At 46.5% G+C, this 20,074-nt stretch overlaps 2 protein-coding genes across 5 annotated transcripts in view; one reads left to right on the forward strand and one right to left on the reverse strand.

Annotated features, from left to right (window-relative positions):
• AMT (aminomethyltransferase) overlaps positions 1-19,539 on the reverse strand; it is a 200,878-nt gene extending 181,339 nt beyond the window's left edge. Inside the window, exons 1-10 of one of the 4 annotated variants that reach the window (XR_010025217.1) lie at positions 19,413-19,539; positions 16,938-17,105; positions 16,041-16,121; positions 14,343-14,474; positions 14,029-14,107; positions 12,845-12,990; positions 12,333-12,513; positions 11,320-11,475; positions 10,379-10,791; positions 10,204-10,276 (exon numbers count right to left, since the gene is read on the reverse strand). Coding sequence is in view for 2 of the 4 variants with exons in the window: in XM_063121042.1 (XP_062977112.1) it covers positions 10,613-10,791; positions 11,320-11,475; positions 12,333-12,513; positions 12,845-12,990; positions 14,029-14,107; positions 14,343-14,474; positions 16,041-16,121; positions 16,938-17,105; positions 19,413-19,520 (1,230 nt within the window). In the remaining 2 variants the exon portion in view is untranslated. Of the gene's footprint in view, positions 1-10,203; positions 10,792-11,319; positions 11,476-12,332; positions 12,514-12,844; positions 12,991-14,028; positions 14,108-14,342; positions 14,475-16,040; positions 16,122-16,937; positions 17,106-19,412 lie in introns of those variants that run through there. The other 3 variants (XR_010025218.1, XM_063121042.1, XM_063121043.1) reach the window with 3 other exon arrangements.
• Positions 2,344-9,017, forward strand: TCTA (T cell leukemia translocation altered). Its single transcript, XM_063121030.1, has 3 exons — positions 2,344-2,686; positions 7,951-8,005; positions 8,161-9,017. Exons 1-3 carry the CDS (start codon positions 2,419-2,421, stop codon positions 8,201-8,203), a joined length of 366 nt encoding a protein of 121 aa, XP_062977100.1. The 5' UTR covers positions 2,344-2,418; the 3' UTR covers positions 8,204-9,017.
• Positions 19,540-20,074: the final 535 nt, after the last annotated feature.

Consider the following 20,074-nt stretch of genomic DNA (forward strand, 5'->3'; position numbering starts at 1 on the left):
AGCGAAAGGACGAGTTGACTAGTTTCTCCTATTTTGATGCGGACGGATTGAGCCCTAAGATGTATTATTATTATTTATTTATTTTATTTATGTAGCACCATCAATGTATATGGTGCTGTAGAACAAACTCTCAAAAGTTACACAGGATTCTTCTTCATGCTGGATGTTTGAAGGGAAAAACGCCTCTAATAGACGACGACAAAAATCCTACAAACACGGGCTGAATCAATATGATGACATTCAAATGTCGTAAATAATAACAAGCCTCAGGGAGGTTGTGCAACCCAATCCTCCGCACATTTTATATAGGTGTTTCTGTGAAATCAGTAGGGCTTCCTTTCCAGGCACCCTGGCTAGGATAGAGCGCTAAAAGGGATGCACTAACAGGGGGGGTCAAGCCCCCACCGGGATTTCTCAGAGGGGACAATGAGCAACCAGGTAACATCAGTACAGGCTTACAGCCTGGCTGGCAGATTCCTTAGTCAGTCTCCAGTTGTTATGTGTTTGGGGTCAGTCTAAATTACCTCCAGGGATACCTGCTTCCTCCTCAGCTGCCCAAATCTTTGCAAGACAAAAGCCACTCTCCTTTTGTGTCAGGTTCAGCCTTCCCCAGATTCATTTCCTCCTACCACCTCAGGCCTTGTAGGTCAAAAGGTTGCCCATTTAGGAATGACATGTGTGTATGTGTGTGGGGGGGTGCCTTTTAAATATGTCTGAACAAATATATACAATATATATAGAGAATCATAGAATAGCAGAGTTGGAAGGGGCCTACAAGGCCATTGAGTCCAACCCCCTGCTCAATACAGGAATCCACCCTAAAGCATCCCTGACAGATGCTTGTCCAGCTGCCCCTGAATGCCTCTAGTGTGGGAGAGCCCACAACCTCCCTAGGTAACTGATTCCATTGTTGCACTGCTCTAACAGTAAGTTTATAATGTATTGCTTTACTATGTACAGCACCATGTGCATTGATGGTGCTATATAAATAAACAAACAACAGCAACAGACACATAGTGGCACAATCCAGCTACTATTAAACACTTTTAGCTATCTAAACTTATGCATGTTTACTTAAAAATTACAGGCCGGTTAGCTTGCCATCTGTTCCAGGTAAATTGGTTGAAAGCATTATTAAAGACAAAATTAGTAAGGATATAGAAGGGCAGGTCCTGCTAAAGAAGAATCAACACAGCTTCAGCAAAGGCAAGTCCTGTCTCATTAATCTTCTAGAATTCTTTGGGCGGGTCAACAAAAGACAGTTAATGCGCTGGACATTGTTTACTTGGACTTCCAAAAGGCTTTTGATAAAGTCCTTTACCAAAGACTCCTGAATAAATTTAGCAGTCATGGAATAAGAAGAGAGGTCCTCTGGATCAATAACTGGTTAAAGAACAGAAAGCAGAGAGTAAGAATAAATGGTCAGTTCTCCTGATGGAGGGAAGTAAACAGTGGGGTCCCACAGGGATCAGTATTGGGACCAATTCTTTTCAACTTGTTCATAAATGATCTGTAATTAAGAATGAGCAGTGAAGTGGTCAAGTTTGATGATGACACCAAATTATTGAAGGTTGTTAGAACACAAAGAGATTGTGAAGAGCTCCAAAAGGATCTCTCCAAGCTGAGAGAGTGGGCAGGGCATCCAAATGGCAGATGCGGTTCAATGTAAGCAAGTGTAAGGTGATGCATGTTGGGGCAAAAAAACCCAACTTCAAGTATAACCTGATGGGATTTGAGCTAGTGGTGACCAAACAAGAAAGAAATCTTGGACTTGTGGTGAACAGCTCACTTACATACTTATAAAGAATTTCATTAAATTAACACAGTATGTCTTGACTAATAAGTCAAAAGCATATTACATATCATACATTTTCAGACTAAGCACAGGAAGAGGGCCTTGAGGGTATGCGGTATTATTGCACTGGTTCATGGGGAGAAAAGTTTGAAGAACACTGGTATATTGTATAGGACTGTGTATGGAGGGGTAGTGTGTAAACTATCATAATATAGTAATTAAAATGTAATATTTTTGTTGAGTACTACACTCTGGGATCCATTGTTGATGAAGGATGGTTTCCAGAAATAGAAATATATAATATAAATGTAAACGAAAAGGCCTACCACCACCCCACATTTCTTAGTTTAGCCCTATCTCCCCACCCCCACGAAAAATCGAGAAGTCTACGCCCCTGCTCCTAAACACGCGAACCAGAGGGAAGGTCTCATTGAGCTCAATGGGACTAAAAACACACATTGGCCCCCTGTTGCAAGAAATGACGGCAAAGTGGGGCGGGGCCTGCAAGGCCCTTGGGCGCCTGCGCAGTGCTCCTCGGGTGACAGTTTTCTCCGGGCTTGTGGCGCAGCGCGTCTCCTTCGCAGCGCCCTTGCCATTGCGCGGGCGCCGGCGAGGGAGGACGAATGGCGGCGGCGGAGGAAGCTGTAGCCGCGGCGGCGGCGGCTGCTGCTGCTGCGACTGGGTCTGGGTCTGGTGAGTGGGAGGCCCCTACGCGAGTGCTGCGGGCTCTCACGTGGCTCGGGCAGGAGTTCATGTCAGACTGGGAGGCCCAGGACTTGCGGGCCGCCCTCTTCCAGCTGCTTTTGCTGTGGCTGCTGGTGAGCTTGCTCGGCATCCAGGTGGCCTGGCGCGTCTACGGGAACACCGTCACCGGCCTCTACTACCGGCAAGGTAGGACTCCTTCCCTGTTGGACGCGCTGCTGCTGCTTGCGCCGCTGCCGCCGCCTTTGCCTCGCACGACCCACTCCGCCCAAGCCTCTCCTACCCCCCACCCCTCCCGGAGGTTGCCTCTGCGCCCACCTCGGCAAGCCCTCCTGCATCTTCCTCCCCCCACCCCGGGTAGCCGCCTCTGTAGCATTGTTTCTCTTCCCCTCCACCCCCTCCATCTTTACCCCTGCTTTTCTCCTGCTCTTACCTAGGCAAGGTCTCCTAGCCTCACTGCCCGCCAGCCTATTATGGGTGCCAAACTCAGACCCTCCTAGGAATCAGCGCCTGAGCCCCAAACCAAATCTGGGCCCTTGAAGACTGACCGTGGTCAACCTACTAGCAAGACAGGTGTATGGATTTAATGTGTGTGACACCAAGAAGGCTTGGTGTTCTTCCCATCTGCCAAAATGGGCACCAAGTCTTGTTGCCCCAGCAGCCACCAAACGCCTCTTTTGCGCTGAGGTAACACTCCACAGGGGGCCAGATATGCCATGAGGGGTGGCTCCCCTCTTCCTAAAACTAGCTGTTGCACATTTCTGTTATCAGACTCTGTTGGTTCTGTTTAGTAGCCCTGCTTGTCCACGCACACTGGTTTGCACTGTCAGGAGGACATGGCATTATTCCTCTCTCTCCTCTCTGGTCTTGCTCTGTTCATTGTGTCTGGACCATTTAGTTTCTAAACTGCCCCTGCTGAGATGACATCTGTTTAAGATCAAGCTCCTCTGATAACAAGGAATCTTTGAAGACCTGTTTTCCATTAGCAGGGAGGAACAGACTACCCAGATTCTGCAGTGGACTCAGTTTCTCTCACCTGACTTCAGAGGCTAGTTTGCGATTATATCTCCAAAAAGACTCCCTTTCCTCTGATAACACATGGCTAAAATTGTTGTGTGTATGAATGGTGCCTAGAATTACCAGATTTCACATGGTTCAGAGCTCCTGCATTTTACATAACTGTGTTTGTAGAGGGGTGGGTGGCAGCATCTCTTGCCGTTGCAACAGAATGTAAAGAGGCAAGCCTGTAATGGCGAAAATTCTCATTCCCTGGATATCTAGTTTTCTAAAACTTTGGAGATCTGATGCTGGCACCTATGAATTGGAAAGATTTATCCAGCCGTGTGCCAGCTTGATGCCTAAGGATGCAGAAAGGGCAGAGTTCTGTGGCATCCGAAAGACTAACATTTACTTTGGCATGAGCTTCTGTGGTCAAGAGTATACTTCATCAGATTTCTCAATATTTGATGCTAATTCCTAAGGTCTGGAAATATTTCATGTGTTGTTGCATCAGCGGTTGTCACCAGAGTCATATTGTGTTAAGAACTTTAAATCCTAACATCCTCAGATACTGACCTAGACACTTGCTCCTTTAATCTGGGTTTTGAGATTATTGCTTGAAGAATAAAATACGTCCTCTTCACCTTCTGCTTCCTCTGTGAAATTGCTTCCCTGTAAATCAGGGCTGTGTGTTCCATACAGCCGGCCTTGCACCCTGTAGCTAGCCTGCTGCCTTCAAGTGAGGTGGAGGACACTGTCCCATTCCAGGTGTTGAAATGAGATTCAGTTGCCAGCAGCAAAATATCTTGTGCCAGCCATGCCTATAATAAGTCCCCAGAGGACAAGGGATGTTTCTGAAGTACAGGTACTTCCTGAAGGTTTGTTCCCTTTTGTTATTTTGCTCAGTACTGTAGCAGAGTATCCTGTAGGTGGGAGTGATTATGGACTACCTCTGTACCCTAGATCCTAAAATAGGAAGGGGAATTGATAATGACCTGATGTACATCTAGGGACAGAATTTAGCAATCCAGAACACACTAATTTACATATATTGGACAGATTGTCCTTAATACAGCATGGTTTAATACTATGATGCTGTTCACTTTAAACCAGCACACCATTTAAAGTCATGTGTTACAGACAAATGTCCTAGAAGCTTATGACTGCAGTTTACTAACTGGTTTAACCAGTATTTGGATTTAAGCCAATTTATTCTACTGACTTTAAAGAAACAATCTTAAATCTAATTGCTTTAGTTTAAGTCAGTTTGTGTGAATTAGACTAAAAACATATCTTACCAAAAATGATCTTTACCATCCAACTTTTTCTCTTCTCAAAAGCTGAGGTTGGTTTGATAAGACATTTTAGAATAACTCTGACTTTGCTAATTTTTACTTCCATAGGTCACTTTTTAAAAAATCGTCTTTGATCACACCTTACAAACAAATTACCTGGTTAATTACCAGGATTAAATTGTATGTCCCTTGAAACTTGGGAAGCTGTCTTATACTGAGTCAGACCATTGGTCTATCTAGCTTATTGTAGTCTTGACTGGCAGTGGTTCTTCAAGGTCTCAGGTAGGGGTCTTTCTCAGCCCTACCTGTAGATGTCAGGAGGTTGAATGTGGGTTATTCTTCATGCAAAGCACATGTTCTACCACAAAGCCCTTCCTCTTCTATTTAAACTAAAAACAAAACCTAGAAAGTGAGATGTCTCTTTAGCTAATTCTTTTCGAGGCCTTTGCTGCAAGCCAACTAGGCCTGCTAATGTCTAAAACTTATTTTTCCTTAAACTGATCTGTAATTAGAATAGCAAGTATACTGCAATTAATTGCCTTGTTTGTGAATGCAGAACTATTCATTAAATAGCATTGCAGACATTGCATCTGCAATAGTGGATATGGTTCCTTAGGTAGTGGCAGCCACTATCGGCTATAAAATTCTTTTTAACAATCCTTTCTTGTTCTTAGATCTGAGCAACACTCTCTGATGTTGCTAGCTTATCCTCCTTTGACATCTTAAGTTCTAATTTATCATGTAATTCTCATTGTTGGCATTATTATTTTCCAGTTTCTGCTACCTTTTCCCCACTTAACCAGGTTAAGGGGCTCTTTTTAAAAAGCAAAATAGTTTTGTTATGTTGCCTAGTCATCTAGGAAGCTCTTCTTAAATCTCTAGAAATACTGAACCTGTTCAGACGACATGCTAAGCCATGGTAGTTAAGCATTTTGAGCTATACATTATGGCTTACCATGTCAGGTGAACCATGACGTAGTGTATTGTCTGAACCACTCCTAACCATGGCGGCTACATAACCACAGTTTAAACACACTCACTAAACACTTGGTGCAAAGGGATTAGTGGCCAACCATGGCTTAGCATGTTTTCTGGACAGGCCCACTGTTATGTTTCTTATGAGATGCCATATATCATCTGATTCCAAAATTGCAGCCCGGATCAGGACTGAAAGAAGCCTTGAACACTTCCTTAAAATGTCATTCCCCTCAACGTTTTACAGAACCACCCCACCTCTACACAACACACACACACACAGCAACACTCCAGCCTATTCCTAGCTTACTTGTCTTGTAGCAACACATGATTTAAATGTGTGAAACATTCCAGGACAGTCTTCCCTAGTCTGGTGCCTTCAGATCTGTTGAACTATAATTCCCATCATTCCCAGCAAGGATAGCCATTGACACCAAATTGGTGAAGGCTATCCTAGCATTTCGGTAGAATCAAAATCAGAATGGGCTGCTTGTGCTACATATTGCAACTCCTATTTACTGAAGCTGCAATGTTTTGTTGATTTACAGTACAGTCCTGTGCATGTCCAGTCAGAAATAAGTTGAGTTGAATGGGCTTTACTCCCAGGTAAGTGTGTATAGGATTGCAGCCTTATTAATCAAGTAAAAATGTCTTAATTAAAAAGGTCCCCTAATGAAGAGGAGAAATGATTTTTAAAATACTGAAGTTACTTCTAATAAAAGTATTTACAAAAAAGTGAGTGAACCAGGAACACCTCTTTTAATATAATGCTTGCTGCAACACACATAGAAAAAGTATGTTTTCTTCCTTCAGAAATAATTGCATTACTATGCAAATATATTATTGATTAAACTTGTCTGATAAGTTTAATCAACTAAAGGCACAATCTTATAAATGTATAAGTTTGCATCCTAAGACTTCTTTAATTGAATAAACTTAGTACTTTAAACCATATACTGTGGGTTATTCAAAATGGAAGATGACCCTCTTTCTCAGCTTCATTGATGTGGGACATCAGATGCTTCGCTTAAGACAAAATGTAGGAGGTCGGACCCACATCCCTTAAGTGGTGAAAGTTTCCAGCCAATATTGCCTGGGCAGTTTATGCTATTGGGACATTGAAATAATAGTAGATGAAACTGTATTACATTACAAGCTGTTTTGCATTTTGCAGGGGTAAGCCCTCATTCTGCTGGGGAATGACTATTGCCAGTGCTTGCTTTTTCACTCCATAATACCTGCTTAGCTGTACATCTGTAAATAAATGGAGGGAAAGGCTGGTAACAAATAAATAAATTATTATTATTATTATTATTATTATTATTATTATTATTAGTGTCCAGTGTTCTCTGTATCCAAAGAACCATGCAGTGCAATTTCATGCATGCCTGCTCAATTGTGTTTAATGGGACTTACTCCCAGGTTAGTGTGTGTAAACTTTAACTTACTACTGATTAGGTAAGGAGAAGTGTGAGGCTGTGATCTTCTACCTACTCATTGAACTCTTTGCCTGTCTCATAGAGCTAGAAATTGGGCTCACCAAATGAAATTGCTTGGCAGTAGATACAGGGCAGAGAAGGGAGTACGGTCTGTTTCACACAACACAATTCATTTATGAAGTCTGCTGCCGCAAGATGTGGCAGCCAACTTGCCACTAGCTTAGATCCCTTTAGAAGATTAAACAAATGCATGGAGGATAAGTATGAATGGCTATTAAACATGGTACTGCTGGCTATGCAGAGCTCAAATGCGGTGCACCATTGAATACCAGTAGCTTGTGGTGTGGGGGCAAGAGTAGGGACTATTTCCTCCAAGTCTGCTATAGGCTTTTCAGAGGCATCTGGTTGGTCACTGTAGGAAACAAGAATGTAGGTTAAATGGGACCTTGGTCAGATTCAGCAGGGTGCTCTTCTGTACTTAGGATCTTAAAAAGGTGTATTCAGAAGACAGAAATTTTGATCTTCTGCCAAATCTTGTTCATAGCCATGTACAGGAAGATAAATAGGGGCAGCTGCCCTTCCCTAGCTGGGGAGACCCCAAGGAGAGGAAATTTCACTTTCATCTTCCCTGGTCCCACTCCAGTAAACGTTTTGCAACCCAAAGGAGAAACACAGAGGTTCTTCCCAGAGTAGAAAAGTACCAGCAGGGACGTCTCCCTGATATTCTCCCCTCCTTCCTTTTCAGGCCCTGGAGGACAAAATGGAGGGACACCAGACGGATCCTCCCACTTCTCAATGTGGTGAGTAGTTTCATGTCTCCTGGCTTTCAGCCCCTTCAGGTGATGGAATCCATGCTCACTTTGGGAATACAATGCCAGAGGAATCCAGGCTGTGGTCTCCCTATCATCCCTGATGTACTAAAGTTTTGGGTCTGTTTATTTTGCTTTTTACTCAGGGAGAGCTCAAGCAATGAGACTTTGAAAACACACCGGGAGTGATGACAAGAGGTGACCATACCAGGCTCCTGTTGCTCCCAGCTCCTCCAGGAGCATAGAGTATGCTGATGCCTGCCTGCCTGCCGCCCGCCCAGAGGCCTTGCTCTTTCAGTACTGAGGAAATTGCAGCCATAGTCGCCCTTTTTCCCATCCTGTGGCCTGGCTGATGGCAAACACTGGTGCTGAGGACTGCTCCTCTCCGTCCACTTACCAGGCACTGAGTCTCAGGATTGCTCTACTCAGGTTGGGGAAGAGGCTGCTGTCTCCATGAAGCTTTCTCTCACTGTGCCACAAATCCATTGAGCCTGCCTCTTTCCACTGTCACAACTCCTTGTGGTGTGGACCCCATTTCTTTCTGCAGCAGTGCTTGAATTCCCCTTGCCTTGAATCAGCCTCTCCTCAGAGGGAGGCAGATGCACACACACACACACGTGATGGATGAAAAAATAATTTCTCCAGTTGAGCTTAAACTGTGTTTTGCTAACATCCATTCTTGTATTGGAAAGCTGTAGAGGTTTGTCCAACTCATCAGACCCTTGATGGCGTCCTATCTGAGTCAGGCTTCGTGGTCTGTGCCAATGACTATCTTTAAGCTTGCTAGTTTTATAAAATAGTTCTGTCTCCAAACTATAGGCTCATGGTGTTCATGCTCTGGAGGGGTATGGTAAAGTTCTCTTTGCAGCTGTGTAGTACCAGAGATACTGAGGTGACACTGAGTGTGTGCGCACACACCTTATTCCACCAGCCGGCTGCCTCCTATTCTCTTGGCTCGTTGTGTGTAATATATGGATTATAAAGAAGTGATGGGAAAAACAAATGCAGTCTGGGTCTTATTCCAGTAGCCGCTGTATGTTGGTACTTGTGTGCTATACTGCATTAGCTGAGAGCCAAACTACACATTGTACAAAAGATAGATCCCCTAGCCTTTTTGTTCTTCCTTAAAGCAGGGACCACGTGCAGCCTGTGAGCATCGCTGGTTTCATGTTGCTAATGGTGGCAGGTAAGTAGCAATGCCCATCAGGGTTGCGGGGAGGAAGCTAAAGCCTTCCCCACCAACTCCAGTGACTGTGTCTGCAAGTATGTGCATAGGAGTGGCCCCATGCCAGTGTGGCTGTCTGGGGCAAAAATGTTGTGCACCCCTGCTTTAAAGCAAGGGGGAGGCTTTGAATTTGATCAGAGCACTGGCACTGAAAGCAAGGTATGTGACTCTTCCCCCCTTCTCTGCATTTTCCCAATTTAAGCTGCTGCCCCATTAAACTATTGTTAGTCCTATGGGGTGGGTGGGAATATAATGGTAGTGATATCCTCCTCTCCACCCACCCCAGCATAAAATGGCATTTGGCTCTGTGTTCGTATTGGTACAGTTTACAGGTACTCTCAAGTGGTTTGCGCCTTCATTATAAGATGGTGTCTCCAAGTGTTGCAGCTCAAAATCTTCTAGCCCAAATAGAGGTAAGGAAACAGAGAAACTGCCCAAGCCATCACACTGGTCAGGATACAGCCTGTTCTAAATTCTAGAACCACTGTCAAATGTTTTTGGAAAATGGTTGAAGACACATCTTTGTATGCATTTTGACCTACCTGTATATATGTGCATGATTAGAAAGAAGCAGCCTGTGGAAGTAGCCAAGAGCAAACTGGTGAAGCGAAACCTACCACCATCCCAGAGCTTTTACATTAAGTGTTTCTCCTGTGACTAGAAGCACAAGTGCTAGCTGATGTGTTTTATACCGATACTTCCTTGAGGGAGCCGACTAAAACCTGGGTGGGTGTGTCTGCTCACACTTTAATAAGCATGTCTGCCCTTTCCCAGAGGTAGTAGTAAAGACACAGTCCCCAATATTGCAGGGAGTATGTTTACTCCCTTTACCCAAGAGGATAAAGCCTGGTAAAAAATACTAGTTGAGACAAACTTTTCAACATACATGGATTGGGGAAGCCCTTTGCTCTATTGGAAGGAATGAGCTTGCTCTTTATGATTGCAGGGGCGGTTGTCTGCAGTAATGGTAGAAGGTCTCTTCCCTACTTTCAGCTATGCACACATCAGATCACTGCAGGAAAAGGAGTAGGAGATGGCTGTAGGAAAGAAATTAAGGGCTTTTTAATATTTGGGACAAATGCAAAGTGGGACGCAGAAGCGAGTGTGCGGAGGATCTGGAGTCCTCAAGTTACTGGTACCTTTATGATGTTTGTACTAAACCCAATGCATGTGGGACCAAAGCAAGCGCTCCTCACGTCTGCTCAGTCTCCTGTTTCTCCATACTTTCTAAGCCGTCTGCAGTAGTTTTCTTCTTTCCAGGGCTGACTTATCTTCAGTATCTGTCATTCAGGCAGAGTCCTAATGGAGTCACGGGAGTCCTTTCCTTTTAATACAGTCTGGATATAAAACAGGAAGCCTGCACTGGCTGCAGCTTATTTCACTGTGTAGTAATGGGTGGGTACAAAGGGCATCTTGGTCACTAGAGCTGGGCAGTTCTTCTTCCTCACCTCTACCGTGAGGGCTGTGCTCAGTTTGCTGTGTTCACTCTCCACGTAGCCCATGGCAATGTTCTTCTGCAGGCAGGGAGAGGGGCAGCCACTGGTAACCTCACCTAGTGCACGGAGGAACAGGTAGATTATTTGTTAAGAAGAAACATGTACCCTCTACCCAATTCCTTCAAGGTGCTGCATATTCTAATACCCCCCCCCGCCCCTGGGGCCCTAACTTTGCGTAAGACCGGCCTTGCTTATAACTACCCATGTATCATGTGAACTGGGCCAGTGACTTAGTGCAAGGAGCAAATAATGAAATTAATTAAATAAATAAATAATATGGACAAGCTTGTTGCTTTCCAAAGTGATGTACCTACATTCCTTTCCTACAGCAAGACAAAACATCTAATGCTCCCTGCTGTGAGGATGGGACACCTACAGTACGAGGGGGTTACAATGTCACCTTGTATTTTCGGTACTCCTGCCCATATTTCTACTACATCAGGTGTAGGCAACCTGGTGCCATCCAGATGTTATATGAGGGGCTTATTGAAATCATAATCCAAAACATCCAGAGAACACCAGGTTGCCTAGCCCTGTACTAGACAGCGATGGAAGAAGCTTTTAGGACCACTACCTCCACCTACCAATGGCCTTGCCCTCTGGGCTGAGAATGGGTGTGTGCTGCCGGATGGGAGGCCCCGTGGATGTCAGCCCCACACGCTTCCTTTTGGGTTTCTCTTTGATTTGAGTAAGAACGATGGCTGCACCGGGGAAATCCATGGCAACGCGGCGGCGTTTCCCTGGGAGGCAGCAAGAGAGAGAAAAATATGCTATTGGCAACAGCAAGAACTCCCCACCCCACCAACTGTGGTTGAAACTATGCTCAGGTCATGGGCAACTACTTGCGATGCTAGGGGTGCAGAATCTGAGAGATGAATTCTGTTTCGGAGTGCTCTCGGGGGCCACATTCTTGGGGTGGGGGAGGCAAAGATACCAGTGTTTTTTAGCTTAAAGCTCTCACTGCCAGTACCTAAGACTTAAGATAGACATTTCAAACTTTTAGAATGGTGGTAGAAAGGACTACACAAAAGCAAGGAAACCACCAGATGGTTTGTGTTTGGAGAAAGGGGGCAGGATGAGGCCCTCTGGGAAACCCTGGATGGTCATAGAATCATAGAATAGCAGAGTTGGAAGGGACCTACAAGGCCATCGAGTCCAACCCCCTGCTCAATGCAGGAATCCACCCTAAAGCAGATTTTGGTCCCCAATCCTGAGGTTTAGCGCTCTGTGCTATGTGGCCTCCTATCCCCCAGTACAGCTTCTCTTCCACTACCAATACATCTTACCCCTATTCAGGCATTCTGTGCCTGAATAGGGCAAATATGCGATGAGAGGCAGTTCTCCAGCTCTACTTCTTTCCTTTGTCACATCTGTCACCCCCAACTCGTGCAGGGTAACTGTCTAGAGAGGAAGCCTCCTCTATCCATAGAGGCTGTCTATGTGAGCCAGAATGCTGGAAAACCTTTGTGTCCCGTGTCTGAGCTACTCTGAGGCATAGTAAGGGATCTGGGTGGCCTTGGGGGCAGTGAGGTGAAGTTCTGCATCAGCTGACAGTGGCCAGGAAGGTGGAGGTGGGGCGGGAGAGACAGAAACCTACCCAGGGTCCATATCAGGCTGGCTTCCACCGGAGTTGTGCTCTCATCAATGTCATTCCCATAAAGGCACAACCCCGCTTCCAAGCGCAAACTATCCCGGGCAGCGAGTCCAGCCAGCCACACAGTGGGGTCCCTAAGCAGCAGCTCAGCCAGCTCCACCACTCGGCTTGCAGGGACAGAGATCTGGGCATGGAAAAGCATTGCAATTTGGTCAGAGTAATTTTTGCAGCCCCCCCTTCCCACACCCAGTTTTAGTCTCTTGCTCACCTTGCCCAATCCTGCACTCAAAATCAAGCCAATGTTACCTCTGGGCGTGACTGACACCCTTGTCTCCCTCCAGACAGCCTGAGGTCAATGAATCCTTTTGGACCAACAACAGACTGTCCTCCCAACATGAAATCGCTTACCCCAAAATCAGAAACCATCCCACGACATCAGTGCTACTGCCTGTTTTACTTCCCCACAACCTCTCATCCTTTTGGCACAGCTGAACTGGGAGTGCCCCATGTAGTACCTCCACGCCATCCTCGCCTGTGTAGCCACAGCGGGTCACCCTGCAGCCTTGCACGCCAAACACACCCATCACTGCACTGCTCATGAAGGGCAGCTTAGCCAGATTGTCTGACACCCCGGCCTGCAGCACTCGGGCCACAGCAGGTCCTGGTAGAGGAAAGAAGGGAAGGAGGAACCAGAACAACGGAAGCTGAAAGGCCAGCACCAAGCTTGAGTAGGTGTTAGTTCTGCAGGCACCTCCAAGGTGTCTCCATTAGTCCCACTTAAATGACAGAGGAAGGAATCAAGCGTTGCAGCTGAAGGATATAAAACATGGGGATTTCATCCAGAGCTAGGTAACATGGTGTTATGGACCACAATACCCCAAATCCGTGTTGATTATCCATGCTGGCTGGGGATTATGGGAGTTGCAGTTCCAGTTACCTATCCCCGATTTAGCCTAAACATGCCTTGGGTGTCAGGGCATTTGGGTATAGAATTCATGACTACATCTTTCTGTAATGGCCATTAGTTCAGACAGCTTCTAAAAAAGGATCTGAATTTCATGCCGAACAGATATATCAGTATCTGTTAGCCACAAAAGTTAAATAGGGCCGTCATATTTAGTGAACACACTCCTCCTCTGAATATCAGATGCTTGGGTCAAAGAACAAAGGAAAGCAATTGCCATCACACCCCATTTGTGAGCTTCTTAGAAATACTGAGTTGGCCACTGGTCAAAGCAGAATTATGGGCTAGAAGCACACTACAAAGTGGGCAGGTCAACTTCGAAGGCCCAAGGCAAGTTGCTACTGTATCACCGGCCTTGCTGTACCCAAATGAGCTTAGCAAAGCAAAACAATAGACTCTGTTGGACCAGGTTGCCCACTCCTGATTTAGCCTAATGACGTCCTTGTCTTCAGGACAGTTGGGTGATGGAAACAACTCTCACCTGTCCCAGGAAGATAAACAGAGAAGCGATGGATTGGGTTGGGAGATGCTACTGCATCAAGAGCGATGGGTACTCTGCCGGTTCAGTGCATAGTATAGGCATACGGCAGCCTTCTCCAACCTGGTGCTTTCCAGATGTGTTGGGCTCTACCTTCCACTATCCCTAATCAGCATGGCCATTGGTGACACTGGCTGAGGATGATGGGAGCTGTAGTTCTGATTGGGATGGGCAACCTCTGCAGAGACAATACTTACCTTGCAGAGCAAGCAAAGCGTTGTCAGAAACCTCCAAGCCCACATCACAGCCATCTACCTTCATTTCCTTCGCCTTATTCTGTGAGAGCAAGCAAGAGATAACAGCAAGGCTATGAAACACACTGCGAAGGAGCAAGGCAGAAGAGCTTCTTCTTCTCATCTGTCCGATCTAAGAGGATCCGCGTCTGCTGCACTGGAGGGAAAGATAAGAGTCCCCCAGAGGAAGGGAGCGACACACTTCTCTGCTCCATTTTCACTCTTGACTCATCGTCTTCATGGTGAACCCCTGTGGGATTGGCTGTGGAGACACATACCTGCATGAGTGCGAAATCCTTATCCATGCAACCTGCATTAGAGACCACGTAGAGATGCTCCTCAGAGGTGCTGGTCACAATCAAGTCATCTATGATGCCGCCTTTTTCGTTTGTGAACAGAGACAGAGTGCCCTGAAAGTAAAGCTCAGCTCAGTCCAACTCCGAAACCACTCATCTCTGAGAGCAGCTACCAACCAAGAGAAGGATGGTTCTGGCTGGATTGACACTTGAAACTTGGCATGCAAAATAAGAGGAACCTTGGGATGTGCACCACAAGGTTGTTTTGTTTTGTTTTTAAATGCATGAATTCATTTAAATTTGTTTAAATTTGCCTGCAATAACACCTTTGGCCACTAGGGGCAGACTTCCCCATCCAGCAATTAACTTTGCAGTCTATACAGTTTAAAGTCAGGGGGAATTAGTAGGCCAAGGGACATTTATAGGCCAGCCCTCTCCCTCTGGAGGCTGTAAGGGTACATCATGGTAGGGCCATGCCTAGGGATGCCAGCAGGCCTGGCTTCAATCAGACAGGGCAGGCACAACGTGCCAAATTCTGACAGCTGTGTACATTTTCTTGAAGCCTTTGCTATATCAAATCAAAGGCTATTCCATCCTTTGTGAACCTGGGTACCTGTGCTAAAACATTCAGGCCCATATTGGATACTGTCTGTGACCTTATTAGTGACAAGCAACACAGTTCTACCCGCTCCTCCACACCCCCCCTTTTTTTTTTAGAAGGGAGTGTTCTGCAATGTTCGTGCACTCCTCTATTTTTAGAAAACTACCAGCTGTCTCTCATTTTTAAAAAAAGAGATAAAGAACACCAAGTCTATTCAAATGTCCTGCCCTTTTAAGAGGCTTTTAGCATTTGGTTTTGGATGCTGGATATTCAACCACTGCGTTAGACATCCTCTTTTTATCCTCTGATCAAACAGGGTCCCTGATTTCACAGAGTTCTACCTGCATTCAAGCAAATGGGAGTAGAACTCCCTACAGACCATACTGCTCAAGACTGCAAGAGAATTTAAGGGGGCAGCACACATGGGAATGTTAGGGGTGGGGCTAATGTGCATCCCTCCCCCCCATTTTAGCCCTCACATGTTTGGGAAAACAAATGAAGACAATTACAACTTCCCATGATCTGGACACTATGCTTCTGTGATTGCAGCCTGGGATTACATTCACTTTTTTAGCTGACACATCACACTTCTGCCTCATACCCCGCCTGTGATCCACTAAGACACCTAAGTCCTTTTCACACGTACAGCTGCCAAGCCACGTCTCCCCCATCCTATGTGTGACTTTTGAGTTTTAATCAGCTGCCCTCTAGAAACAAGATTTCCCCCACCCCTTCCCACCTTCTCAGTCATTATAGCAGAATATTTGTATTAATGGTGCTGGATGAAAGAATGAAATGTGCTCAAGAAACACTTCATTTGATGATGGAAAAGCCCCAGAGTGCTATTTTGACTTCGGTTTCTTTCCTGCCCTTTCTAAAAGGCTCAGGGAGGTTTATAGTATATCCTTAACTCCCCTCCTTCACCCAAACCACTGTATGCAGTGACAGGCTGAGCAAGCAGTGATATGTCCAAGATCACACAACTGAGCATGGATCTGAACCTGGGTGTCCCAGATCCAAACCCAGCATGCTATCAAATAGGTTTCACCTGTGCATAGCTCACTGGGGCGCCAACATACCTGATTAGGCTTCAGCTCTGCAATGTCCCCAACCACTAGGCTTTCTATGAATTTTATCCGGTCTCTGCCAAACACTTTTGTCTGTAAAAGGAAGAGGGACCTCACATCACTGGTCCCATGTGATGCCAAACAACCACTTAGTGCAGTTAGATCGTATTTGACCAGCACTGCCATGGTGCTGGTCAAATTCAGCTAGCTTCATCTCTCAGCCAGACTGTAAGGCCAAAAAGGATATTTGTCTGTCTGTTCACCCATCCTGTACATATGTGCTGCCAGTGCAGCTTAACAGTAAAAAGATAAAAACAACAAAATCAACTATAAAATCAAACCAGTAACACAATACAGTAAAACAGTATATAAAACATCTCCCAAAGTTGCTAAAAAGGTTCTAAAGGGCCTGGGGAAATAAAAATATATCTGTCATATAGAATGGAAATGATATCAGAGTGGACAACACATCAGGGCAGGCAAGCCTCCCTGGGACTACATTTCAAAGGTGGGGGTGCCATGACCAAGAAGGCCCTGCTCCCAGTCATTACTTCCCTTAACTCAGAAGGTGGGGGCAATTGGAGGGGAGCCTTCATTTATGACCTCAGCGATTGGTCAGACTGGTATTGGCAAAGATGGTCCATCAGAACTAGAAAATGAACACTTATTAACAATGAGAAGAAATGTTAATGTAAAGTGACTTTCATCAACTGGCCAGGGAATTTTATACAGTAACTCCCAAGTGCTGGGGAAAAATGTGGCATCTAACAACACAAGCGCTGCTCCAAGAAAAGGCATCTGAGCAACCTGAAAAGCATTAGCAGCAAGTGTTGCATGAACCCAATAAATCTGGAGATACCAGAGTCAAGCTGGGTCCTCTGTTTGGCCTTTGGCTCCCTCCATCGTTACCTGAAGCATGTGAGACACATCAAAGAGTGAGCAGTGCTGGCGCGTGTGCAGATGGGACTCCAGGTGGCTGTGTGTATACTGCACCGGGAGGCTCCAGCCTGCAAAGGCCACCATCTTCCCGCCATGGTGCCGGTGGAAGTCATAGAGGGGTGTCTGCTTCAGGCTCTCCTGCAGAGGACGGCAAGGGGGATTCCAATTGGCTATTGCCACAGGAGTTCATCCAAAGGCCAGCACTCCTGGTCAGTCCCATTGAAGCCATTCCCTACTCTAGCCATACCCCAATTCACAACTACTCTGCTTCCATTAAGAGCTGATGAACCCCTTTGGGAGGCTTCAGATTTCCCCCACCAGCGAGACACTGGCGCTGTTACATTGGCAGCAGCCTCAGCTGTCCGGGAGAGAGTACACCTGCCCTCTTAATTCAGCCTTACACTAGAGCTAGGTCCAGGGCTGGCATCAAGGGTAGGCACAGTTGGGCACTTGCCCCAGCAGGGGGCCATTGACAAGAGTCCCCTGGCTTTGCTCCTCCCCTCCATTATTACAACCTGTTTGTTCACCTGTTTCTTGCTCTGGTCCAGACAATGGTGGTGAGAAGTAGGAGAAGTAGATGCCCCTGCCTACTTGCTCACTGGCTCTCTGCCTGCCAAGCAACCAAGTGGTAGCAATAATGCGGGGGAAAGAGGAGGAGCAAGAGCAGCTGGTGGCAATGGCAGTGAGAAGCTAGGCTCGCTGAGGGAGGGGACCCAGTGTGGGTGTCACAAAAACTGGGAGCCTCCTCTGGCCAGATCCAACCTTCTCCTGTGGGAGCAAGAGGCAACTCCTGTCTCTAAGCCACCTCTGACCTTTGTCATTAGCCTTGTTTGCTTAGTGCTTTATCACAAGTCCAACGTCAAGAGGAAAACACACCTGCTTGCCCTTTGGACCTGCAGGCCTGCAAGTCTCCTCTGCCCCTTCCCCACCTGCTTAAGGTCTTGTGCATGGCCAAGAGATAAGCCTAATTATCTTAAGAGAAATCCCACATTGGCTCTTTAATATTTTGCGGTTTGCAGTAACTAGTGAGAGTGACTATGGCCAACATTGCTTATGGCAAAACCAGCCACTGGGGAGAAACGACTGGCAGCTGGAGGAGTGGGTAACGCAGGTTGGTGCTTCCACACAGTGTCTAATCACACAAGACCGGTGGCAAGTTTTAGGGGGCCCTTGGCAAGCATTCCTCTTGTGGGCTCCCTGTCTTCCCTCTTGCTCCCAGTGGATCCAATCCTCATCACTTTACCTCCCAGAGCAGTGGGCCCACACCTCTCAAGGGGCCCAGATTTCACTGCCAGCAGTTACGGCCACAACATCTCAACAGTAGCTATTTGGCGGTCTGCACCAGTGTCCCACCCCCACTCTACAAGGGGCTGGGGCACTGGCAGCCACCTGACAATGCCAACCTCTGACAACAGCCAAAGCACACAATGCAAATAACTTATTTGCTTCTTTTCTATCCCCCTTTTTATTAACACATTTAGCAATGGAAAATACGGTATGTGTCATCCCCCCAGTAATTGACTGATGGGATCAGTAGAGGAACTGCTATTATAAGTTGCCAGCAGACTCAAGAAGTCTCTGCTTGGGCCAACACCTGGAAGGTGTCCTCCTTTGTTCACTATTTGAGTCAAAGTCTGTAAGAACTTTGTTCAAGGAGGCAAGGGACACAGCACAATCGACAAGACAGAATTAATTAATTAATTAATTGCAATGGTGTGGAGAGAGAAGAAGGGATTTATAGTTTATTGTCTGATTATTAAATAAATTATAAATTAATTAATGATTAATTAGAAATTAATTAAATAAACTATAATCCCCTCTCCTCTCTCCACACCATTGCAATGTCTCCCGGGACTCAGCTGAAAGAAAAGGGGGAGTTATGCTATTGGGGGGGGGGGGAGTTGCAACCTTCACACTTCACATCCTAGAAGATTTAACTCGTTCCCAGTGCCCTTGACATGTTCAACACAAACTCCCACAAAACGAGGCCAAAATCAGAGCTTAATTTTTAATGAGACAAATGCCAAGAATTAAACCTGTCCGGAAAAAGCAAGCAATGTCCCCGAATGCCTAAGCCCTTAAACCCGCCGGCTGAGTGCGGTTGCTCAGTGTGAAAGATGCATTCTGCACATGCTCTGGGGCTCCTCTTTTTTTTTAATTAATTCAGGTATCCCAAGGCGAGGCCGGACTTTTAAAATGTAACTTCGACGACTGAATCCCGATGCGTAGGAAAACTTTCGAAGATACAGACTTGTGCCAACTTTTCCCAGCCCAAATTCCCCCACCTGGCTCCTTTCCTCCAGCACAAAGGGAGGGTCGCTTCATCGCCTGCTGGATGGCAGGAGGAGCAGAAGGAAAGCCGCTCTCCTACAGTTCGAAGTCCGCGCAAATCTCGCCCGCTTGTCCCCTGGCGCAGCCCTGCACCCCTCGAGATCACCGGCTCACCTGGCCAGAGGAATAGCCCCGGTTCCCGCATGCAACAGCCCCGGAGGAGGACCCCAAGCAGGGAGACGCAGCAAGCCGCGCAGCAGCGCCAGCACCTGCCCGCAGCATTTTCCCAGCCCCCGGGCGCCCTACGAACGGGCCGGATAATACCTTACAGCCCCGCCCAACCCCAGAGGCCTAAATTCCCACGAGGAGCCTGGGAAATGTAGTCCCATTCCCAGCGATCCCCCCAAAGGGCTCGCTCGCCCTGGCCTACTACGCGGACGAGGAGGAAAGGGGAGTAGCAGCTGTTCAAAGGAGAAGCCGCTAAGCTAAGCCACACGCATGCATGTTGCTTTCCGGAGGAGCAGCCGTGTGAATCTGTGGCAGCAAAATCAACCAAGCGTCTGGTGGCACCTTAAAGATGAATAAATATTCCTCTGGCATAAGCTTTCGTGGCCGCTGTCCACTTCAGCAGATGCATCGCGCTGGCTGTTGCAGATGTATCAGCACCGTGAAGGCAGGATGAGGAAAGCTCAACTCTTATCAGCATCATGAACAGAGAAGCAGCTCTATGTTTAAAGCAATAGAAATAGGCACTCTCAGACAGTTCACTTCCACTTCGGATGGCATTAAAGCGGGATGGGGAAATTCCTTGGAGGATACAGCTACCAATGGCTACT

The sequence above is a fragment of the Elgaria multicarinata genome, chromosome 3 (assembly GCF_023053635.1).
Source record: "Elgaria multicarinata webbii isolate HBS135686 ecotype San Diego chromosome 3, rElgMul1.1.pri, whole genome shotgun sequence".
Classification (NCBI taxonomy): Eukaryota; Metazoa; Chordata; class Lepidosauria; order Squamata; family Anguidae; genus Elgaria; species Elgaria multicarinata.